General features: G+C 41.8%; 1 protein-coding gene and 1 long non-coding RNA gene across 2 annotated transcripts in view; one reads left to right on the top strand and one right to left on the bottom strand.

Moving 5' to 3' along the window:
* Positions 1-14,106: 14,106 nt before the first annotated feature.
* Positions 14,107-18,192, bottom strand: LOC135319368 (uncharacterized). The gene is made up of 3 exons (XR_010377887.1): positions 18,048-18,192; positions 14,702-14,767; positions 14,107-14,384 (listed from the first exon to the last, which is right to left on the bottom strand). It is a non-coding gene; the product is annotated as an uncharacterized LOC135319368 (long non-coding RNA).
* Positions 18,193-23,131: 4,939 nt separating this feature from the next.
* The window catches only part of FAM107B (family with sequence similarity 107 member B), a 192,227-nt gene continuing 191,251 nt past the window's right edge, over positions 23,132-24,107 (top strand). Inside the window, exon 1 of the mRNA XM_010998236.3 lies at positions 23,132-23,524. Coding sequence (XP_010996538.1) covers positions 23,132-23,524 — 393 coding nt within the window. The remainder of the gene's footprint in view (positions 23,525-24,107) is intronic.

Here is a 24,107-nt window from a genome sequence, read left to right as displayed (position 1 = left end):
TTGCGTGTGGCCCTGTGTTCAATCCCCAGTACCTCCTCTAAAAATAAAAACCTAATGACCTCCCCCTCAAAAAAAAAAACTTTAAAAAACTTTAAAAATAAAATAAAAGGTAAGTTAATAATACATTTAAATTTTTGAAAAGAGGAAGAAAGTATCATTTTCACTTTTAAATACTGTACAGGAAAATGCAGTTTTAGTTGGGCAGTTGGGATGCAGCTGAACTTGTCAAAGAATCAGTAGTTAGTAATTTAAAAATGAGAATAAGAAAGCTTTGCTGTAATAAATAGCCAAAAAATTATTATTTCTGGATTTTGGTCATTATGTGTAAATCACCCTGCTTTTATCATGAACTGTGCTTGTAAAAAGCCCAAATTTACAATCTTTATGTGGTTTTTTTTAGTGCATTTTGAACCTATTGAGAAACTTGTCATTTGAAAAAGATATGTTTGATTACTGATCTCAAATTGGGTCACATGTCTCAGTGTCACATTTTCAGCGTATAAATCTAGGTAACAAGAACCCTGCCCAGCAGGCCATTCCAAACCCGTGACATTTAGTCTGGTTCCTCAGAGGGCATTTGCTCTAAGGCAGTGCTGATCAGGCTTCCCAAAGTACGCATACAAATCACCCAAGGGATCTTGTTAAACTGTGGATTCTGATTCAGTAGGGCTGGGTGGGGCCTGAGACTCTGCATTTCTAACTAGCCCCCCCAAGTGATGCCAGGGCTGTTCTTCCAGGGACCAGCAAGGGCCGGAGTCATGGATCCTGTGATTGGTTGGTTGGTTTCCTTCTGCCAGACTCAGTTAGGTTCTCAATGGAGAGAACTGAATATAACAGTAACAACAAAAAACAAAGAACAGTAAATGCACAAGAGCTGATTCTCACACATAAATAAGGTCCAGAAGTAGCCAGTCCAGAGTAAATATGGCAACTCCACTAAGTTATTAGGGTCTCAGCTCTTAACTTTCTGCTTCATTACCTAGTGGAGGGTTCCATTCTTAAACCATTGTCCAAGTTGGCTACTGGAAATCCATGGTCCAGAAGGGGGAAAGGCATGAGAAACCTGACTCTAAGCTGAGCCCAGGCTATTTAGGGGAGCCCTTCCTTTCTCCTTCCTCTTTCCCCACCCCTCTGCCTCCCCACCTCACCCCCATCCCCAAGTTCCCTGTCCCCCTCAACACTCTGCTTATACATCACTGACAGCTGACTCAGCCTCATCTCACTTTGCAAAGCGGACATTCTTTCATGTATAGCCTTTCCCACTTCTAATTGCAGAATAACACATGTATGCAGAAATTTTGCTATTCCCAAGGAGTCTATCAATGGATAATTGAGCTTTTTTAGTAATAAACACAGCAGATAAAATGGTTTCCTCTGATTCTGTTTTTGCTGATCGTGAATATGCCTGAATAATTTCACATGTGCGTGCATTCTGTAAAATATTCACAGCCGTGGGATAAGGGAAGACATTGAAATGCTCATTCCTAAGTCAGCTGATGAAGAAGACTCCTAAATTAAAATAAAATAGTTTTAAAAGTGAGTAGACTTTTGGAAAGGAATAAAATGAGAAGACCTCTGAAAATTTGTCCACTGCACTGCTAGAGAGTATGGAAAATTCGTGCCCCATTGCAGGGTCTTATTGATTTTATCTGTTGACATGAACTTCTTACCTTGAATTTATCATTACTTTTGAATGCTTGGGTAACCCAAATCTGAGGATTTTTTTCCTCTTATAGCATGCAGTGGTTCACAGGTTGACTTTAAGTGTATGGCATTATCTAGAAGTAAAATTTTTAAAAGAAGATAAACATTTCAAAGGAGACCAGGTAGCAACCTTCTGATGGGGAACTTATTTAAAAATGATAGAATATCAATATAAGGCAATTGTATGCCACAATTAAAAGATTGAGGTAGATTTATCTATACTGATGTGGAAAGATCACTGAGATACACTTTTAAGTGAAGAAAGCAAGCTGCATTTGTATAGTATAAACTCATTTTAAAAAAAAACAGCAACAAAACCCCTATGGATGTACATAAACATAGAAGAATGCCTCAAATAGTACCGCCCCATGGATCTCTCTATGTCTCTAAATCCCTCTCTCCATACATGTATTATCTATTTTTGCCAAAAGTTTGTGTTGAATTTTATCATACAGTTTCTGGGGTAAGTTTTACTATGAAATAATTTTAAATTTACAGAAAAATTTCAGTTTCAAGAATAGTAAGCAGATGTCCTATATACCCTTTCCCAGATTCACCAATTGTTAACATTTCACCATATTTTCCATCTGTCTCTCTACAAATACACATATTATTTTTTCTCAGCCCTCTGAAATTAAGTTGCAAAAGGTGTGATACTCCATTAACTCTGAATAGTAATGTATATTTCCTTAGAAAAAGAACATTCCCTACCTAGCCACAGGACACCCACCCAAATCAGGAGATTAGCAGATACCGTACAATCTTCTGATCAGCAAGTCCCCACTCAAGTGTCACTGATTATCCCAATGATCTCCTTTATGTGTCCAGAATTACGCATCGCATGTAGTTATCATGTCTCTTTACTCGTCTTCAGCCTGAAACAGCTTATTTAGCCTTTCCTTCTCTTTTGTGATCTTGACATTTCTGAGGTGTTCAAGCTGGTTACTTTGGAGAGTGTTCTTCAGTTTGGGGCTGTCTGATGCTTTGTCACGATTAGATCCACGGATATCACAAGAGTGTCACGGAAGCGACCCTGTGGTCTTCTCAGTACCTATTACAGGTACCTGATGTTGGTTTAGCCTATTTATTACTGCTGAGGTTGGCTTTTCTCACTTGGTGAAGATGGCGTCTGGCGGATTTCCCCAGAGTGAAGTGAAATAATAAGTTCTTTGTGGTGGGATATTAATAAGTATTGATAAGTATTCATTACAATGTTAATAAGTATTTTGTGGGGAGATAGTTTAAGACTATGTAACTATCTGGGTCCTCATTAAACTTTTATCCCTTAATTTTGAAATCCACAGATGCTTCTCATCTTACCCAATTATTATTAAGATGTTGATAAGTAACTATATATGCTACCATTCCTTCTAACATATTAGTTGGCATCCTACTATAAGGTAGAGCTTTCCTTCCTTACTTATTTATGTCAGTCTGGATTCATGGCTTCCTGTTTTATTGAATGAGTTATAATCCATTATGAGCATTATTTCCTATGATGCTTGAGCTGGTCCAGATTTGGCCAGTGAGAACCTGAGCTCCTGTGACTTTTGACCATCCCCATCTTTCTGGTTTGTCTGAGAGTTTCCCAGCCCTAGCCCTGGAGTCAGCCATTTTGGCAAGGAGCCCTACTTCCTTTTAGTGAGGATGGTATTTAGAAATCAAGATTTAGGCATTGAAAGTGCTTGGTGCTACCAGAGTGTCATCGACTCCAGGTCCTCTTTGTGGGTAGAGCTGCATACACACATACAAACATTGTCTATGTCTATGTATTTTGGGAACCCTGTGTTCATTTAACGCCTCCAATTACAATCCAACATCCCATGAGTTATTCTAGTCTTCCTTTTTCCAGATTTGAACATCCCCTCTTCAGCAGAGAGAAGCCTGGCTCCCATTGCCCTCAATGCATTTGATTAATTCTTTCAGATGTAGCCCATTCATCCTATGTTGGATGCTTCTGACTCACGTTGGCCAGTGCAGGCCAGGAGCCGACAGGTCTCCTGAGCCCTGGTGGTATGCCAGCTGAGAGTATCCCCCACACATTTTTTGGAATGAATTTTGACTACTTTACTGAGGGGCTATAATCTAAGTGGTTAAGTATGAGACTTCTACAGTCAGAATGTCAAGTTTACATTACAGCTTTACCACATGCTAGTTGGGTGATGCTGGGCAAACTGGTTAACCTCTTCTAGTCCCTAAGACTCCTCTCTTCAAAGAGAGGTCATAGTAGGAGACAGCAAGCAGCCCCCCTGCCCGGTGCTTCTTGCTGGCTTAGGTACAGATCTTGAGTCTCAGAATAAAGAATTCTGTCTTCGCTGGTCAAGTTGCCATTGACTGAACCATGAGAGCACCCTTCAGCAGGGACAGGGGGATGGAGAGTATGAGAGGGCTTCAGAGGAGTGGCTAGCCATACCAGCCAGGTGGGAAGGAAGTCTCAAAAAGGGGGTTTGCCTATGACATCAACTCACATGGGATAACTATAACCCAGTGCAGAATGATGTAAAGTCGGGACCTCAGTTTCTTTATTTGCAAACTGAGGACAGTGACGTGGGCTTCCCTACCTTAGAAAACTGTTGTGACAATCAAATAAACTAAGTTTCCCCAGTGCATGAAGTGGGAGACGTTTAGAGACATTTCCCACCCCTACCCCCTTTTAAAAGCAATATCCCCTGTAGAAAACTTAGAAACTAATATAAGCAAAAGTATGGAATGAGCTATCATTGGTGATATCACCAGTACTTCCATCAGGCGGAGGCGACAACCATTTATATTTGGGAATAGGTCCTTCCAGCCTTATTTCTAGGCACATTGGTGCCAGGTGCTAAGATTATGGAGTTCCCACTCCCTTCTCGTCTCTCTGTACAAGATGAGGACCAGATTCCCTCCGGTTATCACCCCCTGATTCTCCTGAGCTTCTCCCAGGCTGGATGCAGCAGCACGACATCCCCACAAAGCAGTCAGCAGGCGGGCCAGGCCGGCTCTACGCGTGTAGCCAGTGGACATGCACCCCTCCTGGGGGGCACGTCTTCCTTCCCAGGCGCAGGAGGCCAGGAAGCAGGTTTCCTTGCTCTTTGATCATAATGAGCCATCTGCTAGGGAAGCTGGCTGCAGCCCAGACTCTGAGGGAAACAGCGCTGGAAGCCTTTCCTTTTCAAGTGCTTCCCCAGTGCAGCCTCTCAGGGCTGAGGTGTTTGGGAGACCAGACGTGGCTCGAGGACAGATTCGGAGGATGTGGGGAGTCATTGCTGTAAGAGATGTGCACGCATTGCCTCCCGGGCCTCCCTTCCCTCCTGCCCTTCCTTTCCTGTTAGTGTCAGCTTGTCTGGCTGGTCCATGTGCTTGATCGCTGTAAATATTTTCTCAAAGGTTACCTAACGCTACATTGGTGCCTGGGGAGAAAAATGGGGAAAAGAATATGTAAAATCAAGTTTTATTTCCTCAGAATTTTCACCACATAATCAATGAAAAGGTACTAGTTCAAGTTCAAGATGGCTCTGCAGAACCTTCAAGGATCCCCTCTAAGGACCCACTGATCTTCCCAGCACTTATGTCCATTGAAACGCACCAGCCTGGACCCTGTCCTGGCACTGACATCTTTATGTTTTGATTCACTTAAGTACATTAATTTGTGCCAGGCATTCTGCCCAAAATTTGTTCCTCACTATCTATTAATGGCTTGAAATTTCACCCTTAGAGATTTGAGACCTTTGTGTTTGGAAGATTTTATTGGTCAAAAAGGTCTGATTAAACCATAAAGAGTCCTTGTGCTTTTCCAGAGAACACACTGCTGTATGTTAGTGGGTGCAAGCTCTGGGTAGGGCCTGGAGGCAGGGAAGGAGGAGAGGGACACACCAAGGGAGGCAGTGACGTGACGGGGGCCCTGGAGGAACTAAAGCCAAGCGTCATCTCTGCGCATTTGCCGAGTGGTCTGGTTACATCACCGAGCAAGCTTTTGGATGCCGCTCATTCCTTTAAACCTATCACCTGCCCCATGTCTTGGCTCCCCTTCTCCCCAAGCTTAGCAATGCTATAATCGATGCTTTGCCCAGGGCTCTGTCCCTGCACCTGAGCAGCCGAATGTGGCTCCAGAGAAGTGCCCCACCATGAGGACGGCCACATCAATTGCATGACCATCCACCTCGAGCAGCCGTCAGCACAGCTGGCAGTCCTACCTCACTCCCCGGGCAATGAACACTTCTTGGAGAAGACCGCTTCCCATCTGTCTTCTCCTGAAATTCTAGCACCTTCTCACTGGTCCTCCCTCTCGGCTGATGATCCTGATCCCAGTTGAGAAAACAGATGTGATCCCGGGAGGACAGCCCCGATTTACCCACCAAATCTGCCAAAGCTCCCTGTCTTTGGACCCAGAAATTTTGCTTTCTCTTTTGTTACAAAACAAAACCAAAACCTGTCCGTGCTCATCCCTGTGAATTTTTTTAAAACTGGAGTTTTCATTTTCTAACTGAAGACATGTATTATTTTTTATTAAAATTTGTCACCAAGAGTAATCTGTGCAGGTCAATTGTGGTCTAATTTTGCTTGCTTGTTTTTCCCTGAATATTTCTCTGAATTAAAAAAACAAAAAACTAATACATGATGCTTTATTCTTTTGATAAAATGAAAATATTTTCAAAACCTAGAATTTGAGTCACACTGAAAGCAAAGTATTATTGGTTAACAGAATCTTGTTCTGCAAACTTCTTCAAGCTTCTTTTTTATCCAACAAATCCATAGACTACTTTTAAGAAGAAAAAATCCACTCTTTCAGAAGATTGGACAACTTTAAGAACCATAAAAATATTTATATTCTTTGTACTAATATCTTGATGGGGTAATCTAAAATATAGAGAAAAGGTGGTATTCATGAAAATTCTCCTCTCTGTATATTTATTATTGTAAAGAGCAGAAAGTCGCTATACGACATGTAACAGGCCGCCTCTGAAAACAACGACGACAAGACTTTGCCGCGGTATGAAATACATGCTATAATAAGTGCAGAAAACAGGATTCCTAAATTGTATATACTCTGTGATATGGGGGAAGCTATTCAAATAAAACTGCTAGAAATTATATTAGTTGTAGGGCAGTGAAATTATCGATGTTTTGAATATCTGTTTTCTTAGATGGTGTAACATTAAATATGTAATAAATAATATAAAAATTTATTAGAAATATCTAATACTTCTAAGAAAGTAGGCAGCTCTAAGAAGCATCGTCACAGAAATAATTGAGTTGCTACTATACTAGGGTGGGAGGCGTTCATGGTACTATTTTGAAGGATCCTGTTAATATCTTAAGCAACATAACATCACAAAGGAATGGCAACAGTTTAAGGGAACGCTGGTGACCTATTCTATGTCCGACATGTTTTGGTTCCACGTATTCCAGAATTTTCTCTATATCCGCAAGTAAAAGTGTAAATATATATATGTGTATACAGACATTTAAAATTTTTTAATAGGTATTTAAATTTAGGCTAGTATTTTGGGATCAGAGAACAAAATGAATAGTTATTGCTTCTTTTTTATTTAAAATTTCTTTTAATTGAAGTACAGTCAGTTACAATGTGCCAGTTTCTGGTGCACAGCACAACGTAGTTATTGCTTCCTATTCGTGTTCTCTGCTAGAGATTTTCAGTTTTTCTGGTATCTTGAGTACAATTTCTTAGCATGGATGAGAATAAAGCTAGGAGATGCCAGCCTTCCTTTCATTATATTTTTCTCTCCCCTCTTAGTAGTATTAGCTTTAAGTACATAGAATTCTTTACAGCCTTGGTCACAATGCAAAACATCTGAAACTAGGTGTGTTAATGTGTGAGCAAAGGTGAATTTCTCTAAAAGGACTGAGATGCTGACCAAGGCCTAGAAAGCTAAACCAGTAACGTGCTCGAAGAGCCGCTTTCAGACGCAGAGTGCACTGAGACCCTGCATACCCAAGACAAGTTTAGAAAAAGGCATTACCAAATGCCTAAGGGGTAAGATTTTTGAGTTCGTTCTTTTATGGGAATGACTTGAGAGCTTTTAAGTGATGTTTGGAAAAGGCCAGAGAAAGGAGAGGGGGATGTAGGCATTTCCCTATGTAAAACCCTGTCCAAAGCCCATCTACACCCCCTGATGTGAGCTAACAAATTCCTCACCTGCTGCAAACATTTTGTCTTGGGTTGTTTTTCTCTTGCTACTCAAACCATTATAACCGACGGTTATGAAAACTAACACAATGCCCTTCCAATGTGCAGGGGAGACACGTTTACAAAGGCAGTGGAGAAGGGGGCTTTGAAATACAGTAATGCAACCTGAGGACATCTAATAGATGCTGGTGCATCTGCTTACAGTCTGTGTTAGCCTCGGGCTGCTTGAGAGGCCCGAAGGCCCCCTAGCATGCTTCTGGTTACAGAATTAATTATGATACAATTAATTCAGCTGGAAGAAGAGAAAGCCAAGGCTATTGAGACTCAAAAAAAGGAAAAGGGCTTCTATTAGTGTGTTCTGAGCTCAGCTCTTAAAGGTGACATGACAGTGGCCTTAGAAAAGCAGGGTAATCAATTGACAGCCTGTACTTAAAGACAGGGAAACTGGGAACCCCCGAGGCAAAGGAGGAGGAGCCCCTGAACAAACTCACGGCTGTCCAAAGCAAAGCATCCTCAGTGACCCTGCACTCAGAGCATTACCTGTTGATCAGTCTGAACCATTTCTTAAGCATCTAATAATACATACACATCATAGTTCCCCAACTTTCTCACATATCACAACAATTGAGGGAAGGTGTGTTTACTGATCAGATTTGGATACTGTCTTATTAAATTAAACTATTTAATAATGCCATTTGCAGCAACATGGATGGACCTAGAGATCATCATTCTAAGTGAAGTAAGCCAGAAAAAGAAAGAAAAATACTATATGATATCACTCATATGTAGTACCAAAAAGGGGGGGGGGGCACTAGGAACTCATCTACAAAAAACAGACTCGCAGACTTAGTAAACAATCTTATGGTTACAGGGCAAAGGGAGTGGGAAGGGATAAATCTGGGAGCTTGAGATTAACAAATGTTAGCCACTATGTATAAAAATAGATTTTTTAAAAAGTTTCTTCTGTATAGCACAGGGAACTATGTTCAGTGTCTTGTGATAACCTTCAGTGGAAAAAAAATATGAAAATGGATGTATGTATGTATATGCATGACTGGGATATTGTGCTGTGCACCAGAGACTGACGCATTGTAATCGACTGTACTTCAGTTAAAAAATTATCTAATAAAGGACCTTAATTGAACTCTGACAGAGAAACCCTCCCAGAATGGTCCCAGAGCAGAAGCAACCCTAGACCTTTGTTTTCCACCTGCAGAAATGAAAGCCAAAAGAGAATTCATGATTTGTTCACAGTCAAGTTTCTACACGGACAGAGCTGGAACTCCAACAAGAGACCTCTGACTTAAGCCCACCACACCCACTGCTAATTTAAATGCAGCACTGTGGCTCCAACGACCCTTGTGTTACTGTTCATCGGGGTCGTGAGAAACAAGTGCATACAGAGATGTGATCGTCTCACCAGCAGATGGCAGTCTACCGAGAAAGCTCAGAAACATTTGGTCCCTCTCTAGGTGTGGTTTACTCCTCCCTGACTGTCCCCTGCAGATAGGGATGCAGCCCATGGTGGCCCCAGTCCTCTCTCCAGCGGTGCTGCCAGATATCATAAGATGCTTGGGATAGTAAAAGTAACATCTCATCAGGTAAAGAGTGAGAATAACTGTGGTGTAATAATAATTATTAAGTTTAAAACATTGTTTTAAAGTTTAAATTTTCCTGGTTAAACGTGAGTCAACATAAAAAGCCATTTTATGCTGATCTTAGTCGTTGATGTTTTTGATGTGTTTTCGGTCCGCTTCCTGCATGAGTAAACGAAGTGCGTGAAATATAATTTGCTCTGTGAAGCAAAGGATTCTGTAACAGTCTGTGTCAATATCAGTTTTCATTGCACAGAGTTGATGTTGTACATGCAAAACCCAGATGATAAAATCCTTTCAAAATATATCCTGAAGTCTTTAAAAATTGTGTATTTCTTTTTCAAATGCTGCTGTCCCAAGACTGAAATAGAAAACCTACCAGGAAAATCATGGGTTTAACTAGATCAAACATTTCCTATGCGACCGAAATTAAAAATCATGATTTATTTTCCTGATTCATGTAAACACACTGTGTATTTCCTAGGGGAGCTGTCACAACCTACGATCAACTGGGTGGCTTAAATACAACAGGAATGTATTGTCTCACAGTTCTGGAGGTGAGGAGTCCAAAATCAAGGTGTCATCAGGGACATACTCTCTCTGAAACCTTTTGGGGAGAATCCTTCCTTTGTGCTTCTAGCTTCTGGTGTTTACCAGCAATCTTGTAGCCCCATCACTCCCATCTCTGCCTCCGTGGTCACGTGGCATTCTCCCTGTGCATCTATCTCCGTGTCTCTTCTTTTTATTTTTTTAAAAGACATCTGTCTTACTGAATTAAGGGGCCACCCTACATCAACATGACCACATCTAAACTAATTACATGTGTAGTGACCCTTTTTCCCAATAAAGTCACATTGTGAGAACTTGGGAGGGTAGGACTTCAACATATCTTTTGGGGGAACACAATTCGATCCATACACATTTTAGTGAAATTATAATTCATGATTTTTTCCCCTGACCCTTGTAAATATGTTCTTCATTTGTCCTCTCAGAACCATCCTTGAGGCTTCTCACCCTTCCATGTGTCCCAGGAGGCTGGCCTCTGTGGACTGCTGACTTTGGGCTTCCCATTGAACTTGGGTTTGTTCAATGGGAGGCACCAGCAGGAGATCAGCAGTTAGGAGAGTGAGAGGTGGGGTATTTCTGTCCCCCGTTCCCTGCCTGTGTCACTGTAATTTTGGCAGTGAGTGCATTTCTCCACAACCATAGGTCTTGTCAGGCAACCCTGCATCCAGGGCTCCAGCCGTGTGTGGCCCACAGTACCCTCCCCTTGACCTTTCAGACCCATGTGTTGGGATGCTTTGCTTTCCTTTGTTAGTTCTCTTAAGCCTGCCCACGTGTCTGTACATGGTCCCTCATGAAGCCCCTTTAATTTCATATTTTGAGTGTACCATCTGTTCCTGCTTAGACCCTGCCTGATGTAGTAACCAAAATATACTGCCTTGGGAAAATAGAAACTTTGTGGTGGACAATCCTGTCCTTTGGGAAATAAAAATCCTTTAGTCCATAGTAATTCTCCTCAATCCATGTGCTATTCCAATGGCAATATTCTAGTTCCCTCATTTTTGTCTTTATTAATTGGTATTCTTCTGTAAGGAAGAGTTGCCCCTTCTCTTTTATTTATTTATTCAGTTATTTATAGCAGTATGGTCTTGTGGACATTAATTTAAATTTCTGGATTATAATCCAATATTATCATTATTTATTTTATGGCTTAATTTATGCCAGTTTTAGCCATTGAGAGCTCTTCCATGTTGGCTTTTGTGTTTTTTTAACATGTCGCCATTTTTTTTTTTTTGGTACTTCTTTATTTCTTAAGATGCTCCAGGCTCATCTGGTATTTTCTTGGCCCCAATCACTCCTCTAAAGAGCCCTGTTTCCTTTTATTGGAGAATGGTATTTAGAATCCAGGATGTTGGAACTAGGTGTGCTCATTGCCACGAGGGTGTCACTACTTCTAGGTCCTCTCAGTGGCAGAGGTAAGAAATATATGTATTTTACTAACTCATGTATACATGTGGGTTTTTATAAACATCTATATCTATATATACATACATATGTATATGCATTTATTTCTGTATCTATCCATTTGTGTGTGTATGTATGTGTGAGCTTGGAACTGGAAGGAAGTTGAGTAAAGAAGTAGATACCACCTCAGATTTGTTCTAGAAAGGGTAGCCAAACTTTTAACATGGGAAAATAATTTTAATATCCAATAAAGTGGTATTAAAAGTAAGAAAATATATTAAGGAAAAAATAAGGATGTTATAGTCTGACAAAAGGAATAAATAGAGCAAGAAGTATAACCATTATGAATATGGACGTGCCTAACAAAATACTCTCAAAGTGTAAAAAAGCAACTGATAGGATGGGGGCAGAACTATGTAAACCAACACATAGGGTTGGAGGTTTTAATATTATTATCTCCAAAATTGATTTTTAAAAAAGCAGGCTAAAAGTAAGCAAAGATATAAATCAGAATAATGCAAGTAAGAAAGAAACTATTAAATGCTGTAAAAATTACTACAAACCTAGTGGTATAAAGCAATGCAAATGTATTCTCTCACAGTTCTGGAGTCCAGAAATCCAAAAAGAGTTTTAGGAGGTTGAAGTCAAGATGTCTTTAACCTGTTCTTTCTGGAGACTCCAGAGAAGAGTCAGTTCCTTGTCTCCCCCAGTTTCTTACTAGAAGCCATCCCTTGGCTTGTGGCAGCACCACCATAATCTCTGCTTTTATCATCACTTGCCTTCTCCTCTTCTGAACTCAGATCTCCCTCTTATAAGGACAATTGTGATTGCAACCATGGCCCACCTGGATAACCCAGAATAAACTCCCCATTTCAAGGTCTTTAACCTAATCACACCCGCAAAGTCCCTTTTGTCATATGAGATAATATTCACAGGTTCTGGGGATTAGGGCACAGATATCCCCAGGGGCCATTATTTGGACTGATTTAGATGCATAATTAGAACTTGGCACCTAGCAGAGGACACACACCTTCCCCAAGCACACACAGAACATATACAAACTGAACAAATACTAGATCCTAAGAGAAACTTAAATAGATCCTGAAGAAAAATTAATCATATAAATTTTGTGCTCTGGCTACCATGAAAAATGGTTAGAAATTAGTAACAAAAGAATTTCTAAAACAAACAAACAAACCTATGTCCAGTAACTAAATAACGTATTACCAATAACATGGTGAGAAGAAAAAAGGGAAATTCTGAAACACTTCTGGAAAACAATGGCAACACTATAAGTCAAAAACCTTTAGGGACACATGTAAAGACTAGTGCTGTCTGATCAAACTTTCTGTGCTGATGGGGTGTGAGTAATGTTTTAGGCATTTTTTTCTCTTTTTTCAGTTTTATTAGGTAGAATGATTACCGTTTGACTGAACATTCACATTATATTGCATGTAAATACATATTCACAGTGCACTGCATTTTTTTAGTTTTCATATATGTACTAATTATTGTTTCTAAGAACAGACTAGATCTTTAGCTTTTTAAACTTACATAGTTATCAAAGGACTAAAGCCAACTACAAAAGAAGAATCAACAGAATGTTTTAGACATTTTTAAAGGGGGAGATTAATAATTGAGGAATATGGAAATAGATGGCAATTGTTAAAGAAAATCAATGATTTGGAGAAAGACATTGAAAGCCTTCCTTTCTTAATAATTTCTTATCCATTATTGTCAATGTTCTCTCCTTCCAGAATTTCTAGTCACCAGATAGTAAGCCTCCTGGGTGGATCTCACTTTTTTCTGTCTTCTCCCTTATTGTTCACTTGCATGCCTTCCTCTTTCTTTAGACTCAAGCCCGGAAACTTTCTGATTCTGTTCACCCAGAGAATTACAGTCTAGCCTTCCATGGAGGGGAGTGAGGGAGCAGATCCTTGGCTGCCTGGACTAGAAAAAGCATATGGTACCTAAGTGCTCTTTAACAAATGTCCAAATGACACCCTCTCCCCATACACACTCCTCCCAACCTCCAGGTTACCTGGTGCCTTCACTTTCTAAGCCTTTGGAGATGGTAGTGAAGGGTGCAGGTGCGGAGGGGCAGATCGGTGGAGAAGATTAGCTTGTTCCTCATCGTGCGTCCTTTTCAGACATGTGAATCTCAGCCAGCTAGGACGATTATCACTCTCCACCAGTTTCCTTTTATATCTCCTGCCTCCTATTGTCTTTTCTTCTGTCCCCTTTGTCCTTATGGATTTAAACTCTTTAAATTATTGTTATGGACTGAATGTTTGTGTCCTCTCAAAACTCATACGTTGCAGCCCTAAACCCTAATGCGATGATATTTGGAAGTGGGGCCTTTGGTTGGTATCTAGGTTTAGATGAGGTCATGAGGGTGTGGCCCCTATGATGGGGTTAGTGTCCTTCTAAGAACAGCAAGAGACACCAGATCTCCCTCTGCCATGTGAGGCCATGGAGAGAAGGGAACCATTGCCAGGAAGGGAGCCCTCACCTGGAATGGAATTGGCTGGCACCTTGATCTGAGACTTCCCAGCCTAGAACTGTGCGAAGCGTTTGCTGTCTCTGGTGTTTTGTCACAGCAGGCAGAGCTAAGACGCTATCTTACTGTTGTTTTAGTGAAATTCTTTCACTGTTACTTTCCAACTCCTGAGTTATGTAGAACTTGCACGAAAGCTTTGAACCATATTGGGACACATATTTGCTTTTTATTTAAAATTGTTTTTCTTTTTTTTAACAAATGAGATCATATATGATGCTTTATAATCCCCTTTCCCCCTACAGTATAAAGATTTTTAATTTGTGGCCAACTGGCCAGGGGACCTGTCCTCCTCATTCCTTCATCACTACCTGAGGGTAGAGCAGGAAAACAAGCATGGTAACCACAGCTGCCCTGGGAGGATGAAGACTGCAAGGGGCTGGAGGTCCTAAGCAAGGTGGGATGTGCGTACAGGATGAACCAGGTGCGCCTGCTGGGAAAGGAAATACAAGGCATGTGGTTTAGCACAGATGGCTTTTTACTCTGAAACTGCTGGGGGAAAAGTTTACCCATATCCAGACACCACCTATGGATAGGACATCATGATGCCTATGAGATAGATATAATTCTATCTGCCTCTATGAACTCACCAGCACTGCCCCAACACCCACTGCCTCTTCTTCTGGCCACCCCGAGGGACAGGTTGTGGACCAGGAAGAATGGTGATGGGAGCTGGGAGACGGGCATGTCTGGGGAGTGTCTGATCCCACCCAAAGATCAAGGGCCCATTGCAGAAGGAGCCTGACAGACCAGTATTTCCTCAGAAGTATTCTTGGAAGCTGTGATGATGTAAGCATAATCCTGAAGCTTGGAGATCTGTGGAAAAATCAAACAGAAGGTGGGCTTTCTTCAGCCCACCTGATGCGGCAGCTCTTTTAGTATCAGCTGTGCTGTTGGGTGGGAAGCAGAAAAGCTCTTGCTTTTCCTCCCTGAGGAAGTTGGTGTTGTAATCAGCGGGGAATTCTGAGCGACAGTTAAAAACAAGGGTAAGGAGAACTCTGGAGTTGCGAGGGCCGGACAGGCTTTGTTTGAGGAACATCCTGTAACAGTTGAAACTTGGTTTGTAACAAATTAGAGCATCTCAGAACAGAAGCATTTGAGAAACTTTTACCAAAGGAAAAAAAAAAAAAGGTGGGGGGAGCATTACCTTATTTTTAATTCACTTTGATTTTAAAATAAATATGAGGAAGGGGAGAGGATGTGAAATCAAACAGAGACACTGGCATTGGCCCGGTCCAGAAGCACAGCTGTGCTTCTGGGTCTGACACCTGAGCGACCTGCTTCCTGCCCCTTCCCCGTCTTTCCTCTCTCCATTAGGTGACCTTCCTTCCTCCACACTTAGGAGGAAGCTGACCCCTCCTGCTTCTTCCAGGGACTGGTGTTGGACCCCTGAGTTCTGGTGTGATTGTTTGTCTTGCTGGGATGAGGGCTAAGGTCCGGGGGCCAGGAGAGCCTTCCATTAGGATGTCCCCAGTGTCCGTCACACTCAGGCAGGAAATCCCTGCAAGGCAGCTCTTGGGAGGAAGAGGGACTCCTTCCTCTCTCTGGACTTTTCTCCTGAGCCATCTCTAAGGATGCTAGAAGGGGGTGAGGGGTAACATGGGCACTGCAGCTTGGAGACTGGACAGTAACGAAGCCATGGGGTACCCTGCAGGGACTCCTGGGGCTTTGGGGTACTGACAACAATGTTACCCAGCAGCTAGTGAAAAAAAAAACATGTTTTTGAGAGGTATAATTCCCTTTTGTAATCATTAAAGTCTACTCAACACCACTGTGTACATTAGTCAGGACTTGAGAGAAACAGAACCAACAGGATACACAGAGCTTTAGACAGAGAGGTAGGTGCGTATAAGGGGAGGCTTATCACAGGAGCTGGCTCACGTGGTTATGGAGGCCGAGAGGTCTCATGATCTGTAAGCTGGAGAATCAGGAAAGCTGGTGCAACTCAGCCTCAGTCCAAAGGCCTGAGGATAAGGGTGCTGATAGTGTAAATCCCTATCTGAACCCTAAAGTCAGAGAACCAGCAGCATTGATGCCTAAAGGCAGGTGAAGGCTCACCTCAAGCAGAGAGAGAACGAAGTCACTTCCTCCACTGTTTTGTGCTATTGCGGCCCTGGGAGGACTGGTTGACACCCACCCGCGCTGGGGAGGGGTGTCTGGCTTCTTCAATCTCCTGATTCAAATGCGTGTCTCTCCTGGAGACACGCCCACAGATGCACCAGGAAATCGTGTTGTGTAAGCGATCTGGGCATCCCTTAGCCCAGTTAACTTGACACCTAAAGCCAGCCTCACAACCACAGACTGCTGTTGGCTGAACTAACTGTGGAGGGGAAGGGACAGGTGTGATTGTGTAGCTTCTTCGGGCTGGATTTGCAAAGGTGGGGGGGTGCCTGCCCCCCGCCCCCAGGACGTGCGGCCAGCAGGGCAGTGATGCGCAGGGCTCTCCGGGAGCAACTGAATGTCAGCAGACCTGAGCTGTGGGGTCAGCCATCCCTCCCCACACAGGTCCTACTTCATTTCAGGGAGCCAGTGGGTTTCCCCTCCTGTACTGTGCACGCCAGCTCATGCCCCTGCTGGCCTCTGAGCTCCAAGAAAGCAAGGACCCAGTTTGACTCATGTGCCCTTAACAACACCAAACTCGGGATCTGATACAGAGTGGCTTCTCAATAAATATCCTTTAAATAAATGAGTCCCATTGTCAGCGTCCCAGCCCTGAGTTCTGTACAGAGAATGACTCGTGCTCTCCAGGCTTTCTGGGGCTTCTCTCTTAGGAGAGATTTCAGCCAAATCCTTGACTTTTACCTGAGGTTCTGCCTGGACGTGATTATGTTGCTGCCATGTCACCCTGGAATGTTTCTATGCTATTTTTTTTAAGTTGAAAAATTAATATTTGCACGTGATTAAAAAAAAAAAAGCCAAACAACAGGATAAACCATGAAAAGTGTCTTTTTCCCAGGCCAGGCGTCTGGTGCTCTCTTTCCAGGGAGAGATACTAACTTCTTGGGCACACTTCTGTGACTTTTATAGAACTGTAAACCCACACATGTACATCTTCATAGGGTCATATTTATAGATATGCACATGTGTCTAATACGATCGAGTGCACAGTATATAACTTGTTTGCAATTTGCTTTTGTCTTTCAAAACATATCTTGAATATTTTCCACATTGCCACATGTCTGTTGACTTCATTCCTTTTTTTTTTTCAAAAGAATTAAAGTCATACTTGCATATGATTTAAGTATAAACCATACATAAGGGTTTATAATAGAAGGGAATCTGTCTCAACTCCTGACCTCTGGCCCCTGCCCCCTTAAAGGCAACCTCTTTTTTTAAAAAAATTTTTGGAAGATAATCAGGTTTATTTATTTATTTTAATGGAGGTACTGGGGATTGAACCCAGGACCTCATGCATGCTAAGCACACACTACCACTGAGCTATACCCTCCCCAAAGGCAACCTCTTTGTGTGTGTGTGGTGTGTGTGTGTAAAGGGGAGTTAATTAGGTTTATTTATTTGTTTGTTTGTTTCTCAGTGGAGGCACTGGGGATTGAACCCAGGACTTGTGCATGCTAAGCAAACACTCTACCACTGAGCTATAACCTCCCCGCTTAAAGGCAACCTCTTAGAGTTGTTTCTTCTTTAGATTTTCTGCTGAGCAGCACCATATTGTAAACAACAGGTTTGTACTTCTGTTTCTTAATTTATTGACTTAAAATATTATCTGTTGACATTCTGCTATGATAGATGATAATCTACCCCACTAATAAACTGATGTCTCTATTGATCAATTCTAGACATTATCTATTAATTTTCTACTAAGATAGGTGAGCATTTAGCACGTACTCCACTCCCTCTTCCGAATAGTCTTCCATCTCTATTTACAATTCCCCCTCTGGTCACCTCTGCAGCCTCAAACACCAAACTTGACTTTGTTTCTTCACTCAAACAATGTACTTAACTCTCTCTTAACTCAAATACCACACTGAACTCTATTTCTCTTTGCATCAACCAATGGAAGCATCTTCTGACTTTGAAATATATGAGCAAACCTCTCCTTCTCTCCCCTTCTACCATCTCCCCCACAATGACTTACCCCTTTTCAGTCTCTCATCTCCCCCTTTATCTGGCCATTGTCAAGGTGGGTGATGTTTCCATTCTGTTCTGTAATCACAATGAAGTCTTCTGTGATTTGCTGGTACATGCGGGTCGTGTGTTGATTAGAACTCTTTCAACAGCAAGCGACTGAAAGGTCAACCCAAAGCAAATGAAACAGGAAAAGAAACGTACTCACAAAGCAGCAAAGCATAGACGGAAAGCAGCTTTATGCAAAGCTTCTTTTAAAAGTGTTATCAGCACCCAGTTTCTCTCTCTCCATCTCTTAAATTCTCCCCCGTCAAGGAAGCAAGATGTTGGCAGCTGCTCCAGACCTCATTTTCTCGAGTTCAAATCCAGTAAATCCAGTGGAAAGAAGAGAAAGTTTCTTCACAGTCAAACCTTAAGATTCATTCTGATTGGTACACCGTGTTCTCTTGTGCGTCGCTGAGCCCACTGCCATGACTGGGGGGCTTCGGGTATGCTGTTTATCTAACCCCCATCTCTGGGGCCAGGCCTGGAGCTCCACCCAAGGCACAGAAGGGGTTCCCCAAAAGGAACTCAGGGTGCTGTTACCAAAAGAAAGGGGAAAAGGCTGCTGAGCACCGATAGTGACATGTTCCCACCCTGGACCACAGACTCTAATGTCTTCAGGGTTCCATTTGCATGAACGTGTGAACTGATTCAGTGCAGCATACAGAGAGTGGTGCTTTTGTGATCTAACAGCGGTGCCATAAACCTTTAATGTCGTTAGCCAAACAAAACACATCTGGAGGCCTCATTGCTTGAGAGCCACCAGTAATCAACTATTGGTCTGTATGTTAATTCTGAGAGTTGAAAAAAAATGCTAATAGCTATGTAAACAGTTTTTATGGTAAAGTGAATTAACATTTTCAAATTGTCTAGAGTCCCTGTCATGACTCCTGCTGCACTCAGACAGAAGGTTCCTGGTATCTAGTTGCAGAAATTCTCCCCCTTCCCTGTCCTCCATCACTCCGAATCCAGCTGCATTGTAGTTGACCACATCCTGGCACCAGACTTTGAAGGGCAGACAACACTGCTTTTCCTCACACACCACCCCCGCCCCTGGCTGTCCCTCATTCTTCTGGGAGAGGAATTTTCTTTTGTTTTCCTTGGTGGTTGTCATTGGTGTTGCACTTTAAATGTCTTGTGATGTCTTATGATTTGTATTCTTACAAGAGAGGGGTTTGAAATGACAGGGAGCTTTGTGAAAACTGGTGGGATTTGTCAACTGACTAGTTCACTTTAAATGAACAGGCAGAGTGATTTCTGCTATTATGTTGGGTCCCAAATAAAGAACAAGAGGGTCTTTACTCTTGGATATCCACATCCACATTAGCTACACTTACTAGTTCATTAGTTCGTTGAACAGTCTAGATCAGAACTGATTAGACACCTCATTCAACAGTTTAGATAAGCTTAAATAAGACCCTGACCCCCACCTTAGTTTTTATTTATTGATTCATTTCTTTATTTATTCATTTTATTTATCTAAGCATTCATTCACTTACTTATTCATTTTATTTATTCATGTATTCATTTTGTAGCCTGTCTGCAGGTAGAGGAGGGTATAGGAAACTTTTGACTTCCATATTCAGACCTTTTATCCCACATTTTCAGACCTACTCTTAATTTCCATTGTACCTGCTGTCCAAGCTAAGAGCTTCCATGAGGTTCCACTCAACAGGCCGGCTTTCTGGTTTGTTTCATTAATCGTTAATATTTCATCTGCTTTTTGTTATACAGGAATTTGTTGAGTTTTCTTATATGTTATTGGCCTCCTCCCTATACTGTTTAGTGTTGTGAATTTAAGCCTTTAAAAGAATTCCTTTACTATTATTTTTTGACTCTTTTTTTTTTTCATTGAAATATAGTTGATTTAAAATGTTGTGTTAGTTTCTGGTGTACAGCATAGTGATTCAGTTATAAAGATACATTTTCTTTTTCATATTTTTTATTATAGGTTATTATAAGGTATTGAACATAGTTCCCTGTGCTATACCGTAGGACCTTATGGTTTATCTGCTTTATATACAGCAGTTTGTATCTGCTAACCCCAAATTCCTAATTTCTCCTTCCTCCCACTTCCCCCTTTGGTAACTGTAAGTTTGTTTTCTATGTCTGTGAGTCTGTTTCTGTTTTGTAAATAAGTTCATTTATGTCTTTTTTAGATTCCACATATCATATTTTTCTCTGTCTGACTTACTTACTCAGTATAATTTCTAGGGCCATCCATGTTGCTGCAAATGGCATTACTTCATTATTTTTTATGGTTGAGTAGTACATTACTACTTACACAGGTGACCATACAAATACATGAGCTCAATTAGCACACCATAGTAAACCAGAAGGCTCTACATCCTTCTTTGAATAGCTGCATGGTAGTCAATTGTATGGCTGTTTTCTCATATATTTACTCTCTACTGATTAACATTTAACTTTGAGATTACAAACACTGCTGCCATGAGCATTCTTGGACATGCCTCTAGACAGATGTATATCTGTAGAATAAATTCCTAGGAGTAGAGCCCTGGACTAAAGGTTATTGGGAAGTTCCTGTGTGGAGTGTGTGTGTGTGTTTGGAAAGTAATACTGTATAGTAATTAAAAGCATGAACTCTGGGGCCAGGCTGCCTGGGCTCATAATCCTGGTTCTCTTCCTTAGCAATGCCATGACCTTGGGCAAGTTACTTAAGTTTCTGCGTCTTGTTTTTCGAATGGGTAAAAATGAGGATAGATAATATCACCTTTCTCCTAGGGTGGTGAGGATTAACTCAATTAATTTGCTGAGTTTCATGTCGGATAATAAACACTCAATAGCCATTAGTGGTTAATGTTGTTTCTCTAGGTCAGGCTTAGCGACCACACTAGAAAAAATAAGCCATTGTTCTCGATGGGCTGGAGCGGCACTCCTAGGCATGCTCACTGGGGGAGGTCCGGTGGTCCCCACAGCAGGGCTACAAGTTCAGGACCAAAGAGAGAGAGACAGTAAACCTTAGGGGGGGGCTTGGAAGCTCCCTTGTAAGCCTCTCTAGTTCTGTGTGGTGCTTGGCACATAGTTGAATGAATGAACAAAACCAGGTTTAAGAATGCATTTTTCTTCTCTGAAATTCCTCCTCTTATCTTCAATAAAGTATTGTTAACCATTACAGCCTAGCTTTTTTCTTCTTTTTTTAAAATATAAGAAATTGAACCCAGGAACTTGTGTGTGCTAAGCATGCACTCTACCACTGAGTTATAACCCCTCCCCCTATTACAACCTAGCTTTGCTTGTAAACTGCTTGGGAGGGAGGGTACGGAGGGGGCAGAGCTTGTGAGGGAAGCATCATGGGTCATCCTGCCCGAGGGCATGGTAGCAGCTACTGTGGAGGAAACACAAAATGTAGTTCCTAGGGCTCCCCAGGAATACTTGGTGGGGGATCCTGGATGGACTTCCTGCTTCTATGGGAAGGGGACTGGCACTGCTTGTCCTTGGGGTGTTAAAAGGAGAATGGTCTCTCCAGACTGGGAAGTCTACTATGTCTGGGTTAGTTCAGGGACTGCTACGTGGTAACCTTTAAATAAATGACAGATTTTTATATTTTATTTCTAAATATTGGGAAAGACTAAACGTAAAGTTCATTTGATGCCGTATCCAGTCTTCCTCACGCCATGTCTGACTTCCGATACAATGGAGACTGCTGCTTACTGAGGACAATGCTCCCAGGACAGCTGCTGTGTTGGTAAGATGACTGTCAGGTTGCAGGGGACCCAAAGACCAGATAGGGTAGCAGGAGTCTTGAGCTTTCAACCAGCCCTTCTCGTAACCCTGCATTAGTATTTTGACATTTCAAAGAATTGGTTTCTGTCTCCATAACATGGGGATTAATGCTATAATATCTACCACCTGTCTGAGCTTAAGAGCACATCTTGACATTATATTAAAAGAAAGAGCAAACAAATAATTTAGAATGGGCAATATACCCTGAAATCTTGACCTGAAAGTCACTATTAATGGGAAAACCATTACAGTATTATATTTCTCTGACATTCCCAGCAGATGCTTGGCTAAGGGAAAAAAATCTCAATTTTGAACATTGTCTTATAATGTGGTTATAATTTATTATTATTATTATTATCATATTTCATCTTTCACATATTAATGTGTTGAAAACTAGAAGGTTTATGTTCAAAAGGAGGATATTTTCCAAAATTAAGTAATATACACAGTAGGTGGACAGAAAACACATTCACACATACATAATATTTGTGCTCATGTTGGCTCGTTTGTAATTTTTGGTGTTGTTGAAAATTAATCAAGGACGTGGCATGCATGGTAAAAAAAGCTAATTAGCAAAGACTTATTTATAGCTACCAGAGAGTCAATATGGATCCCCAAACCAGGAAGTTTGTTTGGGGGGAGAGTCAGGAAAGGTCGAGAAAAGTCCTTATGACATTGCAACATCAGACCCAAACATGGATCTCTCCAGATAAAAGGTTCAAGTCTACCTCCTATTTTAATAATGAAATAGCTGCAGAGTTGAGGACCCTCGTGGGGGTGGTCTTCATTTGTGATGGATAAGTGGCTGGTTTCTGTTTTGTTTGGGGGAATAAATATTTGAAGGGGGAAACCAAAGAGGGTTATGCTGCTGTTATGAGGTTATTGATACACGGGCTGACGCTGTTACGGTGGATGCTATCAGGCTACATTATCTTTATGCCTCCCAGGTAATTTGAAGCAACTGTCTATTGACTGGGCGCTACCTTACACTGAAGCGTCTGCCCTGCCTGGGGACCGTAATCCAAGCCAATCGCATGCCTCACAGACAGCTTTCTTCAGCCACTGACAGCATCAAGGAAGGGAGAGCGTGAAATCACCTGGGATGGATGCTTCCGAAGGGGGGTTGGCTGCCGAGTGACTCTCACGGAGGGTGGCCTTGCCATCTCCTGATCTTCTGTTTAGGGGCGACCACTCGAAAGTCCTCTTCAGGCAAGGAAACAGTTACTCTAAGGAAACTAGAGGTGATCTCAATCCTTGGGAAATTTTGTTTCCCCCTTTGAACTTTGCAATGCTTCGCTGCAGGTCATGTCCATGTGGAAGGCAAGGCTGGCTGAACGACTGAAGTCTCCATCTGGAAGTATGCACCCATTCCCGTGCTCGGCTCTGCTCGCATGTTTTGGGAACACCAGGGAGAATGTGCCTTTCGATCAGCCCAGTGCAGCCGATACTCATCCCACCATCTGCGTTCAGCCCATGGCCAATGCAGGAGGGGAAGAAGGAACTCCAGAGAAAAGGCGACCTTCCTGCACCTGTTCAGAGAGAAATGGTGGTGCAAATCAGAATTCAAGTAACCACACTGCCGTTCAGCCTGCCGAGACCCCTGAGGATTTGCCTGGGTCTCCAGAGGATGGCTCAGACTGTGAAGCAGTTACTTTTCAGACTTCTATTCCCAGACCATCAATTATTGAAATGCCCACGGTGAGTGTTCCCAGTGTTATCATAGAAGGGAGGAGGGTTGTGATCAGTTGGTGAATGCCTTCAGGAAACAGACCCGTTTAATATTATTAGGGAATAAGACTTTGGGGAAACTCGTACTAGTGTTTTGTAAAGCCTTTAAAATTCTCATAAGATTCTGAAAGGCAGTGAAAGGAGGTGATGACTATAAAACTGACCTTTAACTGCCCATGGTTCTCCTGAGCAAACAGTGTCCAGAGAAATAAGAGTCTGGAAAAGCATTTAAAAATTTTTACTAGTTGATGAATTTGTTTCTAGGAAGATCCACAATATGAAAGATTTGATTATAGCATTCAAGACATTGTTTCTACTTAAAATGAATCACGTGACATCAAAGTGGTCTTGGGGAAAATTTGGAATTCATGATCACTGTATGCATAGCACTAAAGAAATGAACTGACCTATAAACCTCCTCACAATAAGGATGTTTCTTCGTTTTTTTGAGATTTAAAGGCAGGAGAAGGGAGCTTTGAAAAAACTGGTACTGCTTCTCTGAAAAGGCAGCATCTTGAGTTATTTATTTATCTACTTTCTTGTTTTTGGCATT

Source organism: Camelus dromedarius, chromosome 26, assembly GCF_036321535.1.
Source record: "Camelus dromedarius isolate mCamDro1 chromosome 26, mCamDro1.pat, whole genome shotgun sequence".
Taxonomy (NCBI): domain Eukaryota; kingdom Metazoa; phylum Chordata; class Mammalia; order Artiodactyla; family Camelidae; genus Camelus; species Camelus dromedarius.
Note: the sequence above shows the minus strand (reverse complement) of the source record. Positions and strands in the feature narration are given on the sequence as shown.